At 56.2% G+C, this 13,824-nt stretch overlaps 1 protein-coding gene across 11 annotated transcripts; it reads left to right on the top strand.

The window, feature by feature from the left end:
* The first annotated feature begins 1,241 nt into the window (after positions 1-1,241).
* LOC142821509 (uncharacterized) lies at positions 1,242-12,146 on the top strand. Of its 11 annotated transcripts, none has more exons than XR_012898254.2 (6): positions 1,242-2,942; positions 5,656-5,751; positions 6,511-6,582; positions 6,725-7,697; positions 10,338-10,397; positions 11,292-12,146. XR_012898254.2 is itself a non-coding variant. In XM_075912654.2 (5 exons), the coding sequence occupies exons 1-5, from the start codon at positions 1,860-1,862 to the stop codon at positions 7,585-7,587; spliced, it is 1,395 nt and encodes a 464-aa protein (XP_075768769.2). In that variant the 5' UTR covers positions 1,244-1,859; the 3' UTR covers positions 7,588-12,146. The 11 variants fall into 11 exon arrangements, 4 of the variants coding, with proteins under 4 accessions (XP_075768768.2, XP_075768769.2, XP_075768771.2 ...); XR_012898256.2 differs by having other exon boundaries at positions 1,244-2,942; positions 6,725-6,862; positions 7,582-7,697; positions 10,338-12,146; XR_012898250.2 differs by having other exon boundaries at positions 10,338-12,146.
* The last annotated feature ends 1,678 nt before the right edge of the window (positions 12,147-13,824 follow it).

Below are 13,824 nucleotides of genomic sequence, written 5' to 3'. Positions count from 1 at the left end.
AACAGCAGCTGGCAAAAGCCACCCCCATTGGAGGATGAAAGGAAAGGGAAGGAGTTTTGAAACCGCCCCAGGAAAGCTGTCAGCCTGGACATCACATGGGCCCAATGAGCAAAGATCTGAAGCTGCAGCACAGACGGAAGCACTGGCCCGGGGCACTGCTGAAACTGTCAGCAACAAAGTGCGGTCCAGAATTTCCTGGTATTAAACACACACACGCGGCTTGTTTTCTGGCAATCCCAGGGAGTTGTTATCCGTAACTGAGGAGCAGAAAGACCAGGGGCTGGAGGAGGCTGAGAAAGGAAAAGCCACGAGCCCCAGACAGACACAGATCGGGGCTCTGTGGGAAACACCGAACGAGGGTCTGCGCTGCCCGCGGAAACACGCTCCGGCATTAACAGCAGCTGCTGCGCTGGGGGCCCGGGTGGGGGGGGGGGGGGGGAAGCCCAGGGCCCCGCGCTAGGGCCAAGGGGCGCTGCAGATTGAGCCACGCGCGGACCCGCCCGCATCCTGCCGCGCTGCGAACGGGCCCGCGGGTCCCCCCCCACGGACCCACCCGGGCAGAGAGGATCGCGCGGCGCTGGGGGGGGAGGGGGAAGCGGGAGCAAGGGAAAGTGCCCTGTCTGCACAGGGAGCTTGTAACCCCCCCCCCCGCTCCCCTCTGCCCCACGACCCCCGCAGTGCAACCCCTCCCCCGTATCCTCCTTCCCCCGCACCCCCCCCCCAGCATCCTCTGGCTCTAAGCCCCCCGCCCCGCGCGCACCTGGCTGCACACGCACGGGCCCCCCGAGCGGAGTATGCGCAGTAGCCGCTGCTGAGGCCGCTGCCCTCACTTAGTGCGCAGGCGGGCAGGGGCTAGAGTGCTGGGTGCAGCTGTCCCGGGCTCGGTCCGGCGTCCTACGGAGGCAGCAGCGGCGTGTGAGCGGCGTGTGAGCGGCAGCCCCCCCCCCCCCAGCAGCGCCCGGCGCGGGGAGTCGCTGCCTCCTGCCCTCGCCCCGCTCCCCAGGGGTTGCCCCGAGCCTGAGCTGGGCCCCGCGTCCCTGGGGCTGCCCCTGCCCGGCCTGCGAGTGCGGCTCCGGGAACTAAGGGGTTAACTCCCCTCCCCCCCCCCGCAGTCTGCGTCTCCTTTGGGAGGGGGCGAGGCTGCTGCTCTGTCGCTGTGTGCACTGAGGGCACAGGGATGTGGGGGCAGCGGGGGCCGAAGGAGGATGGGAGGGGGCAGGGTTGCACTGCGGGCAGGAGGGGGGCGTTGCAGGGGAATCAGGCTGAGAGGGGAGGGATCATGGGGTTAGGGAGAGTGAGGCTGGAAGCCAGAGCTGGGCCGTGGGAAGAGCTGCCTAGGGAGCCCCGCCTATTATGGGGAGCCCCAAACTCCCCATCTGCCCTGGGCAGGGGGTCCAGGGAGCCTCGAGCAGCCCCCAGCCTGTGCCCCCCCCCCCAGGACTGGCTGAGGGTTTGGGGAGCCCAATCACCAACCCGCAATACAAACACAAAATATAGGGAGCTGCCTGGCTCCCCCGCCCACCCTGCTGCAGGGTTTGAATCTGTCTCTGCAGCCACTGCACTGCAGGGCTTGGCCAGGCACCAGTGGAATATCTGTGCCCTGGGCTCCCAGGGCTGCTCTGCTGGGGTGGGACTCTTAGGGACAGAAGCACCAATGAGCAGGGGTTTGGTGCTACCTCCCCCCCACCCCTTCGGCAGTTGGGCTGAGCAGCTAAGGCCTGGGGTGTCTGTGCTGGAGACCCGGGGGGTCCAGTCCTCCCTGCGCCCTTGTGCAACTTCCCTTCATTTAGTAGTGAAAACAGGTTGGGAATGTGACCAGAGTGAGTCCTTGGAAAGAAACAAACCCCCTGGACTGTTTTATGTGTAGAAGAAAGCCCCTCGTCTCTCCTGCAGCTAGTTGCAAGGTCTCTGACTACAGGGTGTTGCTGGTGCTGCCTGGCTCTGATCACTTCATGCTTTTCAGCCTGGCTGCTCCAGCAAACGGCTCCACGGACAGACCTGAACAAATGCACATTCTCATGTCTCTGTTTAGCTCACTCCCAAGTCAGGGGGGCTCTGCTCATTTGCTGCTGGGACCACCACCTGGCTCTGGGCACATTCCAGCCCCTGTGCTGGGGGTGGAGGGAGCATCACTGGGGTTTTACAGGGACATCGGCATCCTCTTCCCCTATTGCGCTTGCAGGGGGTCTGTGTGCCTCAAAAGTCATGTGCTACAGGACAGACCCAAGCAGGAAAGCAAGAGAAGGCCCCAGCTCATAACCTACAGCCCCCAGCTAGAACCTTTCCAGCACATCAGCAAGGTTCTGCGATCTCTCCTAGGTGATGATTTTAGGACCAGAGCCCTAGTGGGACATTTTTCACTAAAGCCTCCAGGGCTGAATTGTTTCCTTTGGGGCCTTTCCAGCTCAGCAAACAGCCTGAGTCAGTTCCAGGAAGGGAAACGCCCCATTGCTGTCAAGGGCGGGACACAGTGTGAGCTCAGGAAAGTGAAACTAACCTTGTTCCCCAGCCCAGAGGCAGCCATGGCTGCAGAGAGCCCCGTGGAGAGTCTCCAGGAGGAAGCGACGTGTCCCCTCTGCCTGGAGTATTTCACGGACCCGATGATCACCGACTGCGGGCACAATTTCTGCCGGGGCTTGAGCCAGTGCTGGGAGGGACCCAGCCCAGCCATCACCTGCCCGCAGTGCAGAGAAACTGTGCAGCAGAGAAACTTCCGGCCCACCAGGCAGCTGGCAAACATAGTAGAACTAGTCAAGCGGCTGAGCCTGCAGGCACCAAAGGGAGCAGGAGGGGAGCACCAGGGGGTGTGCGGGGAGCACCAGGAGGCTCTCAAGCTGTTCTGCGACGAGGATCAGACTCCGATCTGTGTGATTTGCCATCTGTCCCAGGCTCACCACGCTCACAGGGTGCTGCCCGTACAGGAAGCGGCCCAGGAGTACCAGGTAGGGAGTTGCTGCCACCTTGAATCTACTGTCTAGTTGAGAGTGTTTATCTGCCCGTGTCTGTGTGTTCGCCTGTTTGTTCAAGCACTAAGCAGTGAAAGCCAGGGCCATGGCATTCAGCGTGTGGCTTCCTCTGATTGTAACTTAAAGCCACACGGGTTTGGCTGTGCCAGGGCAATGGGAGGAGCCTGGGATGGGGGCTTCTCATCAAACCATACAGATAAGAGACAGACTCAGTGGGGATGTGAACGGGGCTGGATGGGGGCACACACCTTTCTCTGTCTGGGACTGCCCGTGTCCCAACCCTCTCCCCACCCATGGGCCCTTTAGGAAGGGTGGGCTGAAGCCCCCCCCCCCCAACATTCCTGTGGAGACATTGGAGACTTCACCAGGGCGTGAGGGGATAATGCCCAGTTTGCTGCATTCCTCACTCTGGCTGGGGAGTGCAGGGGGCAGACAAACCTGGACCTGCCTGAGCCAGGGGGCACGTACCCCTCTCCCAGCTGGGCCCCTGGAGCTGCAGTGACCATGGTGAGGCTCCTCACCTGGCCCCAAGCTGCTGGATGACAGAGAGCTGGGGTAGTGCTCTCTCCCCGGGGGACCCTGCACCCTGACCCCCTCTTGCCCAGCCCCACCCCAGAGCAATGGCTGGAATGAAGCTCGGACATTCTCATGTTATTCTCCAAACTATACAAATTGAGTTCAGGCCTCAAGCAACGTCAGTTCAATCTTGTAATAAAATCCGTGCTCTGGCATCGCAGGCAAAAGCTCAAGTCTTTAAAGCTGCAGGACGTTAGAAACTTCCCTGAGAGATGCTGAGTCCTTCTGGAACCCAGCTAGGTTTAAAAGCTCTTTTTTCCCAGTGGAGGCTGGGTCGTAACTCAGAAGAGCTGCCACTGACTTATCTGAGCCAGTTGCCTGCAGCTTGGAAAAGGGGAAGTTCCAGGCTCTTGTTGCCGTTATGAATTTGTCTAACAATGCGTTGTTGTTACCTGGATTTGCATCACAGTCGCCCTTAGAGACCCTAGAGGAGATCTGGTCCCTGTACAAAACACAGCGAGGGACAAGTCTTGCCCTGAGCAGGTTACAGCATAACTAAGACAAACAAAGGCAAGGAGGGAAACTGAGGCACCAAGAGTTGCCCAGGGTCAGTCAATAGTTCAGTGATAAAAATGGGATTAAAACAGGTCTTCCTCGATTCATTCCAGGTCTCTACCTGATGGTGCTACCTCAGCATCAGTCCTACAGTGATGAAGCATGGCCCTTAGGAGGGAAAGATGTGTTCATAAAGGCCCAGCAGGTTTTCCACTGGGATGCTGAACTCCTGGGCTCCTCCAGAGATCTGGGCTGGGCTGGATGCTGTGTGGGCTTTGAATCCACCCACAACAGGGCTCCAGGCAGCACAGGGCCATGCCAGGTACCACTGGGATCAGACTGGGTTGGAGCAAAACTTACCCCAGTTTGGAGCTGCCCGGTGCTGGTCTGACCTGTGCTAGTTACAGTGGGGGAGGTCTAGGTTGGATATTAGGAAAAATTATTTCACTAGGAGGGTGGGGAAGCACAGGGATGGGTTCCCTAGGGAGGGGTTGGAGTCTCCATCCCTAGAGGTTTTTAAGTCTTGGCTCGACAAAGCCCTGGCTGGGATGATTTAGTTGGGATTGGTCCTGCCCTGGGCAGGGGGCTGGACTTGACCTCCTGAGGTCTCTTCTAGCCCTAGAATTCTGTTAGTCCCACCAGGCAGCCTGTGGGAATCTCCCAGAATGCACTGCTGCCGGGAGCTGTACCAGGGACTGAGGCAGCGGATACCTGCCCAGAGGGCGTTGCCACTGCAGGGCAGCGTTGGGGCAAACCCAACCATCCTGAACAGAAATCAGCCTTTTAATTAAGGGAGTCACTGGCCCATCCCCAGAGCACAGAACATGCCCAAGCCGGCATGCTGGGCCTTCCATCAACTCTGCGTTTTCAAAAGATCCACATTGAATGGACGCTATCTCGCATTTCAGTTGTGATTACTGTGGACGGAGTGGCCACCGGTGCTTTTTCCTGAAGGCCTCTTTTTTCAAAAAACCACTCTCTTCTGTGTCCACACACACCTTGTTCCAACAAAGCTTTTTCAGAAAAAGGCTTCTTCATTGTAGAAAGAGGTTTACCGCTGTCAGAAAACCCCTCTGTTCTTTCAACTTTCTGTCAAAAGAATGCAATAGCTGTATGGACGTAAGTGTCGTTTTTCCAGGAAAATGGCCATTTTTCTGGAAAAATCCTGCAATGTAGACATGCCCTGAGCCTCTCTGTAACTGATGGGTTTGCCCTGGTGCTTAGCCCAGCTCTGACCAACCAGTGCAGTCCACAGCCCCTCTTTAAACCCTGAGGCTTCTGGGATTGGTACCACTTAGTTATTTAAATCTTCCCAAACAGAGACGTATTGATGGCCCCCAGTGTGAGAGTCAGGGCTGGATAGGGGTTGTGCCTGATAATGAGCTCTCTGATAAATGAGATCTCATGCTAATTACTAAAAAGACTCAAGCTGACTTGGAAACAGTCAAATTCTGACACACTCCCAGGCTGTATTAATAATGTTTCATCTCCTTGGGGTCCCTGATGTCACACAGCGACTGGGACCAACAGTGACTGGGGCTGTGAGTGGGAAAACGCCCCGTTCCCCACCCCTCTCAGCCTCACAATGAAACCTCCCGGCTCATTTCTGTTTCCTCAGGGGAAAATCCAGGCCCATTTGAAGGCTCTGCGGGAAGAGAGAGAAAAGCTGCTGGGATGGAAAGCGACAGGAGAGGGGAGAAGTCAGGAGTATCTGGTAGGTGCCTGTGGCTATGGGCCAGCAGGGGGAGGGGCTGTTTGGAGGCAGGCTCCTGTGTGGCCTTGGGAAGGTGGGATGGCGAGTTGCTCCATGACCATGGATTGCTGGGTTAGATCCATGTGCAGACAGGCCCTGAGCTGCCATGTCAGGGGATAAGTTAATGTCCAGCCCTTGTGGCTTTTCCAGAAACCCTCCTCCAGTGACCTGCATGTCCCTGGGAAGGGCTGTCTGCTGGGTCTGCTCTTTTGCTGCATTAACAGGTTTGCTTCTGTTCTCTCCCTGGGTATCTGTGTCAGGGTGGGGCTGAGCAGTGTTCCCAGGACACTGAGTGCTTGGGTGGCAGAGGAGGAGAAATTCAAATGCTGCCCAGCTAGATTAGCACAATGTCCACAGCTAAGTGGTACACATTTGCACATGCCTCAGTATATATAGACATTTTTTCCACACCTGGATGGAGACTATTAAAGAGAACCTTGGTGCTGAGTCCTGCCCCCTGATGCTCTGGGACTGAATTCCCAGAGCCCGTGAACAACAGAACATGTTGCAGGGAACCGTCCCTTCCAGTGGGACACGGGGCCAAAGGGGAACCTGAGGGATGCCCCAGCTTAATACCCAGAGATGGTATTACAGGTTCTCAGGCTCTGCCCATGCCCCCGACCAGCCCTTTCCCTGTTTTCACACAGAAACAGACACAAGCCAAGAGGCAGGAGATTGTGGCCCATCCAGACTGACACTGTCAGGAAACTCTCTGTGCAGATTTCCCGTCTCAGCGAGTGGATCGGTGAGCTGGAGGGGACGTGTCAGAAGCCAGCGAGTGAATTCCTGCAGGTGAGACTGAGGGAGAAACGTCCCAGCTCCCCACACAGGGAAGGGAGGCTCCTGAATCACAAGCGCTGGGGTCCAGCCGTCAGATCTGGGTGTAACTCGGCGGGTGCATTGCTGCCATGTGAGTGACTATTGTGCTTTGCAGAGTCACAGGCACAGACCTATTGGAGATGGCAAAGCCCCATTCGCTCAGGGGATCCATGGCCCTGGGGCCTCTCTTCTCCATGTATCCAAAATCCCTTCCCTGTATGTCGGATGGGGACGTGAGAAGCACCCTGAGCAGGTAGGTGTCTCTTGCTCCCCTCACACTGCCCAGCGCAGGGGAAGAGGTTGGAGCTGATGTTGGCACCACATCTCCCCAGGACCCTACAGCCAGATGTGAGGGGAAGGTCACAGGCTGGGCACAAATCTCTGATCAGCGTCAGCCTGCAGCTCTCCCCTGGCCCAGCAGACTCTGGAATTCCCCATTCAGGGCACAGTCTGAGCTCAAGTGTTTCTTAGAGCTGTCACCTCCCTGGGGACTGGCTGCCTCAGGGCTGTGGGGTGGGACATGGGCCTGTCAGTGCTGGACACTGGGCACATTCAGCCTAGGGCAGCAGGGACCCAGAGTCTGTCCCACCCGAGGGCTGTTTGGAGACCTGTGGGAATGGGCTGGAGAGGGGGGAGCTGGTGTCTCAGTCTAGTCCCTAGTGGGTAGATTCCTCCAGCCCTTCCCCTGGGAACCTCCTGCCCCTCAGCGCCTGGGGGCCAAGGGGTGAGTTGGCCGTGGAGACTCAATTCCCCTTTTGTCCCCCAGCTGGTCTCCCCAGGCCAGAGCTGCAGACTGTTCATGGGACCTTTGAGGGGATGTTGCAGGGCCAAGGGCTGCGCTGCCCCTGCTTTCGGGCTGGGAGAACTGGAGGGATTCGAACTCCAGGCCCAGCAGAGCAGCGACTCACTGGCCAGAGCTGGAGAACTGAGTCACTCGGTGCAGTGTCCCCATGTGACGTTGTCTCTCCCCAGGTGTGAGACGGGGCCGTTCCAGCCGCCAGAGGAGATTTCTCCTGAACTGGACGAGTGAGTCAGGGGTTTCTCCCAGCAAACGACTGCACTGTCGGAGACACTGAGACAATTCACAGGTACCGAGAATGGATGAGGGAGGGGAGAGCGAGTGAAGCGCCAGGGCCCATGTAAAGAGACCGATGCTGGTCATTTGGTTCCTCGTTAGATGAAGTTTCTTTCGAATTGTGAGGTGAGAATGGCGCCCACTTGCCATCCCAGACACTCAGGTGATTCATTGAACCTTATTAAACAGAATGAAGTTTAATAAAGACAAATGCAAAGTGCTCCACTTCCAAAGGAACCATCAGTTTCACACATACAGAATGGGAAGCGACTGTCTGGGAAGGAGTATGGCAGAAAGGGATCTAGGGGTTATAGTGGACCACAAGCTGACTATGAGTCAGCAGTGTGATGCTGTTGCAAAAAAAGCAAACATGATTTTGGGATGCATTAACAGGTGCGTTCTGAGCAAGACACGATAAATCATTCTTCCGCTCTACTCTGCTCTGGTTAGGCCTCAGTTGGAGTATTGTGTCCAGTTCTGCATTTCAAGAAAGATGTGGAGAAATTGGAGAGAGTCCAGAGAAGAGCAACAAGAATGATTAAAGATCTAGAGAACATGAGCTAGGAGGGGAGGCTGAAAGAATTGGGTTTGATTAGTTTAGAAAAGAGACGATTGAGGGGGGACATGATAGCCGTTTCCAGGTATCTAAAAGGGTGTCATGAGGAGGAGGGAGAAAACTTGTTCATCTTGGCCTCTGAGGATAGAACAAGAAGCAATGGGCTTAAACTGCAGCAAGGGAGGTTTAGGTTGGACATTAGAAAAAACTTCCTAACTGTCGGGTGATCAAACACTGGAATAAATTGCCCAGGGAGGTTGTGGAATCCCCATCTGTGGAGATATTTAAGAGTAGGTTAGATAAATGTCTATCAGGGATGGTCTAGACAGTATTTGGTCCTGCCACGAGGGCAGGGGACTGGACTCGATGACCTCTTGGGGTCCCTTCCATTCCTAGTAATCTATGATTCTATGATTTGTTCCAAAAGCTGCTTTGTAATGACAGTGACATTAGAGCACAAAATGGCCGACACACAGACAGAAACACGCCCAGCTCCGTGCTGCTCTCTGTGGAGACGCTGAGTACACAGACCCCACGGCTCACAGGTAGAGCCAGGAGTTGGCAAACTCTGAACCTTCCGCTCATGTCAAAAGGACCCAACTGGGTGAAGTTACTCTGAGATCAAAGTCTTTGCAGGCTCTGTGACAAATGTCAAGAATTGAATGAGCCAATCCCAGTGGAGCCTGCAGGGTGGGAGGGGATGTTGAGGAGAAAGCGAATCTCTTCACAGACTGTCCTGGCTGGCTGTGAGGCTGCAGGGAGGTTGGTTCCTTTGCTGGGAGAGGCCTGAATGAGGGATGAAGTAGGAGGCTTCAGACCTTTTTATATTAAATACGTGAGCGTACGGCTACACTGCAGGACAAAGTCGAATTAAGCTACACAACTTAACATAAGAACATAAGAACGGCTGTACTGGGTCAGACCAAAGGTCCTTCTAGCCCAGTATCCTGTCTGCCGACAGTGGCCAGCACCAGGTGCCCCAGAGAGGGTGGACCAAAGACACAATCAAGCGATTTGACTACTGCCATCCCTCTCCAGCCTCTGACAAACAGAGGCCAAGGACACCATTTTATCCCCTGGCTAATAGCCTTTTATGGACCTCACCTCCATGAAATTATCCAGCTTCTCTTTAAACTCTATTATAGTCCTAGCCTTCACAGCCTCCTCTGGCAAGGAGTTCCACAGGTTGACTACACGCTGTGTAAAGAAGAACTTTCTTTTATTAGTTTTAAGCCTGCTACCCATTAATTTCATTTGGTGTCCTCTAGTTCTTCTATTTAGGGAACTAATAAATAACTTTTCTTTATCGGCCCTCTCCACACCACTCATGATTTTATAGACCTCTATCATATCCCCCCTCGGTCTCCTCTTCTCTAAACTGAAAAGTCCCAGTCATTTTAACCTCTCCTCATATGGGACCCGTTCCAAACCCCTAATCATTTTAGTTGCCCTATTCTGAACTCTTTCTAAGGCCAAAATATCTTTTTTGAGGTGAGGAGACCACATCTGTACACAGTATTCAAGATGTGGGTGTACCATAGTTTTATACAGGGGCAGTAAAATATTCTGGGTCTTATTTTCAATCCCTTTCCTAATAATTCCTAGCATCCTTTTTGCCTTTTTGACTGCCGCTGCACTCTGTGTGGAAGTTTTCAGAGAACGGTCCACGATAACTCCAAGATCTCTTTCCTGATTTGTCGTAGCCAAAGTTGCCCCCATCATACTGTAAATAGCCTTTTATGGACCTAACCATAATTGCCTAGCTGCAGTCGAAGTAGCATAACTTACTTGCTGGCGCTGTCCACGCAGCAGGCAGTGGAGGGAAGAGCACTCTCCCTCCGGCTTCCCTTACTCCTCGTGAAATGAGGGGTACCGGCACCGACAGAAATGCCCCTCAGTTTGATGAGCTGTCTAAATTCGACTGCTAATTTGAACCCTTGGAAATTGACAGCGGCAGCCTCAGTCTTCTCTGCAGGATAGACGTATCCAAGTGTGTGTCTGCTGTAATGAAAACTCAGGTCTGTGTGTTAGGATTGGGGATGTTGTGGGCAATATGGACTCCTGAAATCTCACCTTTCTTCTCCCTTCCCCCACCAGACACGCTGCCCTCTGCACTGGAGAGGGCAGGAGGAAAGTCCCCGGGAGCTTTCAAACAGGGTGAGGTATCAAGTGGAGACTGAAAACACCTTCCTGAGCTTGTAGCTCAAGTCACCAACCAAACCCCCAGCGACCATGACAGGCAGAGCCCCAAACCTGCCCACTGAGCGGTGAGGAGCCCCAGGGGCATTGGATCAGAAGGACGAGCGGCCGTGTCCTGCCCCTTTAAGAAATGGGATGGTCGGACCCCCCACTTCTCACTATGGGCACAGTTTGCAGACAGGGGGCTTTGCAGGCAGGGGCTGCGCTTTGTGTCGGGGCAGCTGATCAGCGCAGCCCCTCATTGGGCACCAGCCTCTGCCCTGTGCTGGCCCCTCCCAGTGACCCCACCCCAGATCCCCTTCCCCAGAGCCCTGCCCCCGGCCAGGCCAGAAGCCAGAGCTGGGCTCCCCACATTGAGCCCGGCTGCCCTGAGGAGCCCTGGACCCTCCACTGCCCTGGGGGTGACTAATGCCCAGGCCCTGCTCTCTGGGGTGAGGCGGCTCTTCCCCCGCGCTGCCCCCTCTCCTCTGTGCCCTGGGCGGGGGGTGGAGGCTGCAGCAGGGGAGGGAGTTTCCCTCTGGGGGTTAAAGCTGGAACCTGCCTCCTCTGCCCCCTCCCCCCCACTGAACCCTCCTGCTCTGGGCCTGGCCCTGGGGGGTGGAGCAGCCCGAGCTGGGGGGCAGGAGGCTGCAGCCTCTGCACACAAATGAGAAGCTGATGAAGCGGGTCCCATTGCCCAGGCCGAGGCGCTGCAGTGACAGCTCGGCTCAGTCTCAGGGCCCAGGGCAGAGGCAGCTCCCTGGGGCACAGGCCTGTCCCAGCCACAACAGGGCTGCTGGGGAAGGTGAGAAATGGCTCCAGCTAACCCCAGGGCTGAGCTCTACCCCTCACGCCCTGATTCTCTCTCCCCAGCGATGGTGACTCTGGCTCCAGACACGGCAAATCCCCAGCTCGTCCTGTCTGGGGATCGGAAACATGACCAATTGAAGATCTCTCCCCCCTCCCCGTCCCAGTTGAAGGTCTTTCCCCCCTCCCTGTCCCAGTTGAAGTCTCTCTCCCCTCCCTGTCCCAGTTGAAGGTCTTTCCCCCCTCCCCGTCCCAGCTGAAGATCTCTTCCCCCACCCCGCCCTAGTTGAAGGTCTCTCCCCCCTCCCCCTTGTAAATAAAAAGTCTGTTGTTCAGTTGATTCTTGAGTTGGTTATTGTGTTACTCGAGGGTAACTGTAAGAAATGATTTGAGATGCCAATTAGCCACCTAAATTTAAAAGGGTTACAAACTGTGGACACCAAATTCTGTATTCTATCACCGGGGGTCCCTTTTTAAGTGGTCATTGGTTTGTGGTGTATAAATAAATACTGAGACTTTTCAGTAAAATTTAAACCACAAACTATATTTAACATAGATAACAAAGCAAGAACGGTTAAAAGATGCACACTAAAGATTATGTAACATAGTCTAGGCACAGGGAGGATGATTGGTGGTGTTGCTGGCAACCTCAATCCTTTGGTCCTTCCGGGCCTCGGGAGAGGAACAGCCAGGAGATCCCTCGATGGAAGATGACGGCGAAGCTGGCCACCTCAATCCTTTGGTCCTTCCGGGCCTTGGGAGAGGAACAGCCAGGAGATCCCTCGAAGACAACTAGAATCAGGTACCCTGACTTGAGCCTTCCGCACGAACCCTGAATCCTCTTCCCTGTTCTTCGGGACAGGCGATGGTGGCCTAAACCCTAGCCTAAATTAAAAAGAAAAACCCTAACTACGCCCGACGCACCCAACGAACAGTCACGATGACGGCCGACGTGCTTTGAATTGACGCTTTACAATTGGGGGAAGGTAAGGGGAGGGGGTGGGGAAGGGTATGGGATAGAAGCCAGTAGTCTGGGGAGACCCAGGTGACCCTACTACGGGGCTTGGGCAAACATGTGCACCAGGGCCTCTCTGATGTGCACCGCATCCTGGCGTGCCTGGCGGACGGCAGCTGTGTGGGGCTGGTCAAACGTCTGTGCCTCGGCCGCCATCCATGCAGGGAGGAAGGCCTCCCCACTGCACTCCACAATGTTGTGGAGCACGCAGCACGCGGCCAGTACCTCTGTTGCATTCCGCTCACCCATCTCGAGACGGGTGAGCAGACAACGGAAGTGGGCTTTCAAACGTCCGAAGGTGAGCTCCACTGGATTTCGGGCCCGGTTGAGGCAGTCGTTGAACTGGGCCCGGTTCTGGTCCGGTTGCCCCCTGTAGGGCCAAATTAGGGCAGCAGGGAGTAGGCCACGTCCCCAACGACGCAGATGGGCATAGGCACATCCCCGACAGTCAAGTCCCACCGGGGGAAGTAGATGCCTGCCTCCAACCTGCGAAAGAGTCTGGAGTTGCGGAGGATGCGGGCGTCGTGTGCCCGGCCGGACCAGCCCCCATAGATGTCCAGGAAGTGGCCCCGGTGGTCCACGAGGGCCTGCAGAACAATGGAGCAGTACCCCTTCCGGTTCATGAAATGGGCTGCTCAATGCTCTGGGGCCCGGATGGGGATGTGGGTGGCGTCCAGGACTCCCCCGCAGTTGAGGAACCCGAGGGCAGTGAAGCCAGCCATGGTAGCATGATTCTTGCGCAGGTGGATGACTCTTGGGAGCAGGACGTCATTGATGGCATGGACGACCTGCAGAAGGGTGCAGAGAAACACAAGGGAACACATCACATACGGCAGGGGTGAATGTGCACTCCCTTGGGCCCCCCCCTTGATTCCCTCTGTCCACGCACACACACACACACCAGGGCCCCCCTCACCTCATGGGTCCCCCCCACCAGCGGGCCTGTGCAAGGGAGGGACGGCCCAAACCCCAGCCTGGAGTCTTGGCTGCCCCTGGGCATGGAGTGCAGCACCCTCCCTCCACCCCACTCCCCCTGGGACTTACCTCCACGACGATCACACCGACGGTTGATCTTCCCACCCCGAATTGCTGTGCCACCGAGCAGTAGCTGTCCGGTGTGGCCAGCTTCCGCAGTGCAATGGCGACCCTTTTGTTCACGGGGATGGGTTCCCGCAGCCGGGTGGCGGCTCTCTGTAGCGCGGGGGTGAGCCAGGCGCACAGCTGCAGGAAGGTCCGCTTTCTTATGTGGAAATTCCGGATCCATTGCTGGTCGTCCCATTGCCCGAGGACCAGCCGGTCCCACCAGTCGGTGCTAGTGTCCAAACTCCAGACTGGCCTCTCCACGGTGGGGTGCTGATGCCACAGGGCCACCATGGCCTCCCTGGTGAGGGAGTCCAATGCAATCGTTGCCTCCTGGTCCATGAACAGCAGGGCACTGTCCTTCAGCACGAGCTGCAGGCACTTGCACATCTCTGACAGGAGCCCGAGCAGGCACGTGGCCACCCACGGCTCCATGGCAGACAGGGCAGGGCAGAAGAAAGAAAACGCAGGAAAAAGCCGTTGGGGGCAAAAGAGTGGTGTCCC

Source organism: Pelodiscus sinensis, chromosome 19 (genome assembly GCF_052426305.1).
Source record: "Pelodiscus sinensis isolate ZL-2025 chromosome 19, ASM5242630v1, whole genome shotgun sequence".
NCBI classification, from domain to species: Eukaryota; Metazoa; Chordata; order Testudines; family Trionychidae; genus Pelodiscus; species Pelodiscus sinensis.
The sequence above is the reverse complement of the archived record's forward strand: the minus strand, read 5'-3'. Positions and strand labels throughout refer to the sequence as shown.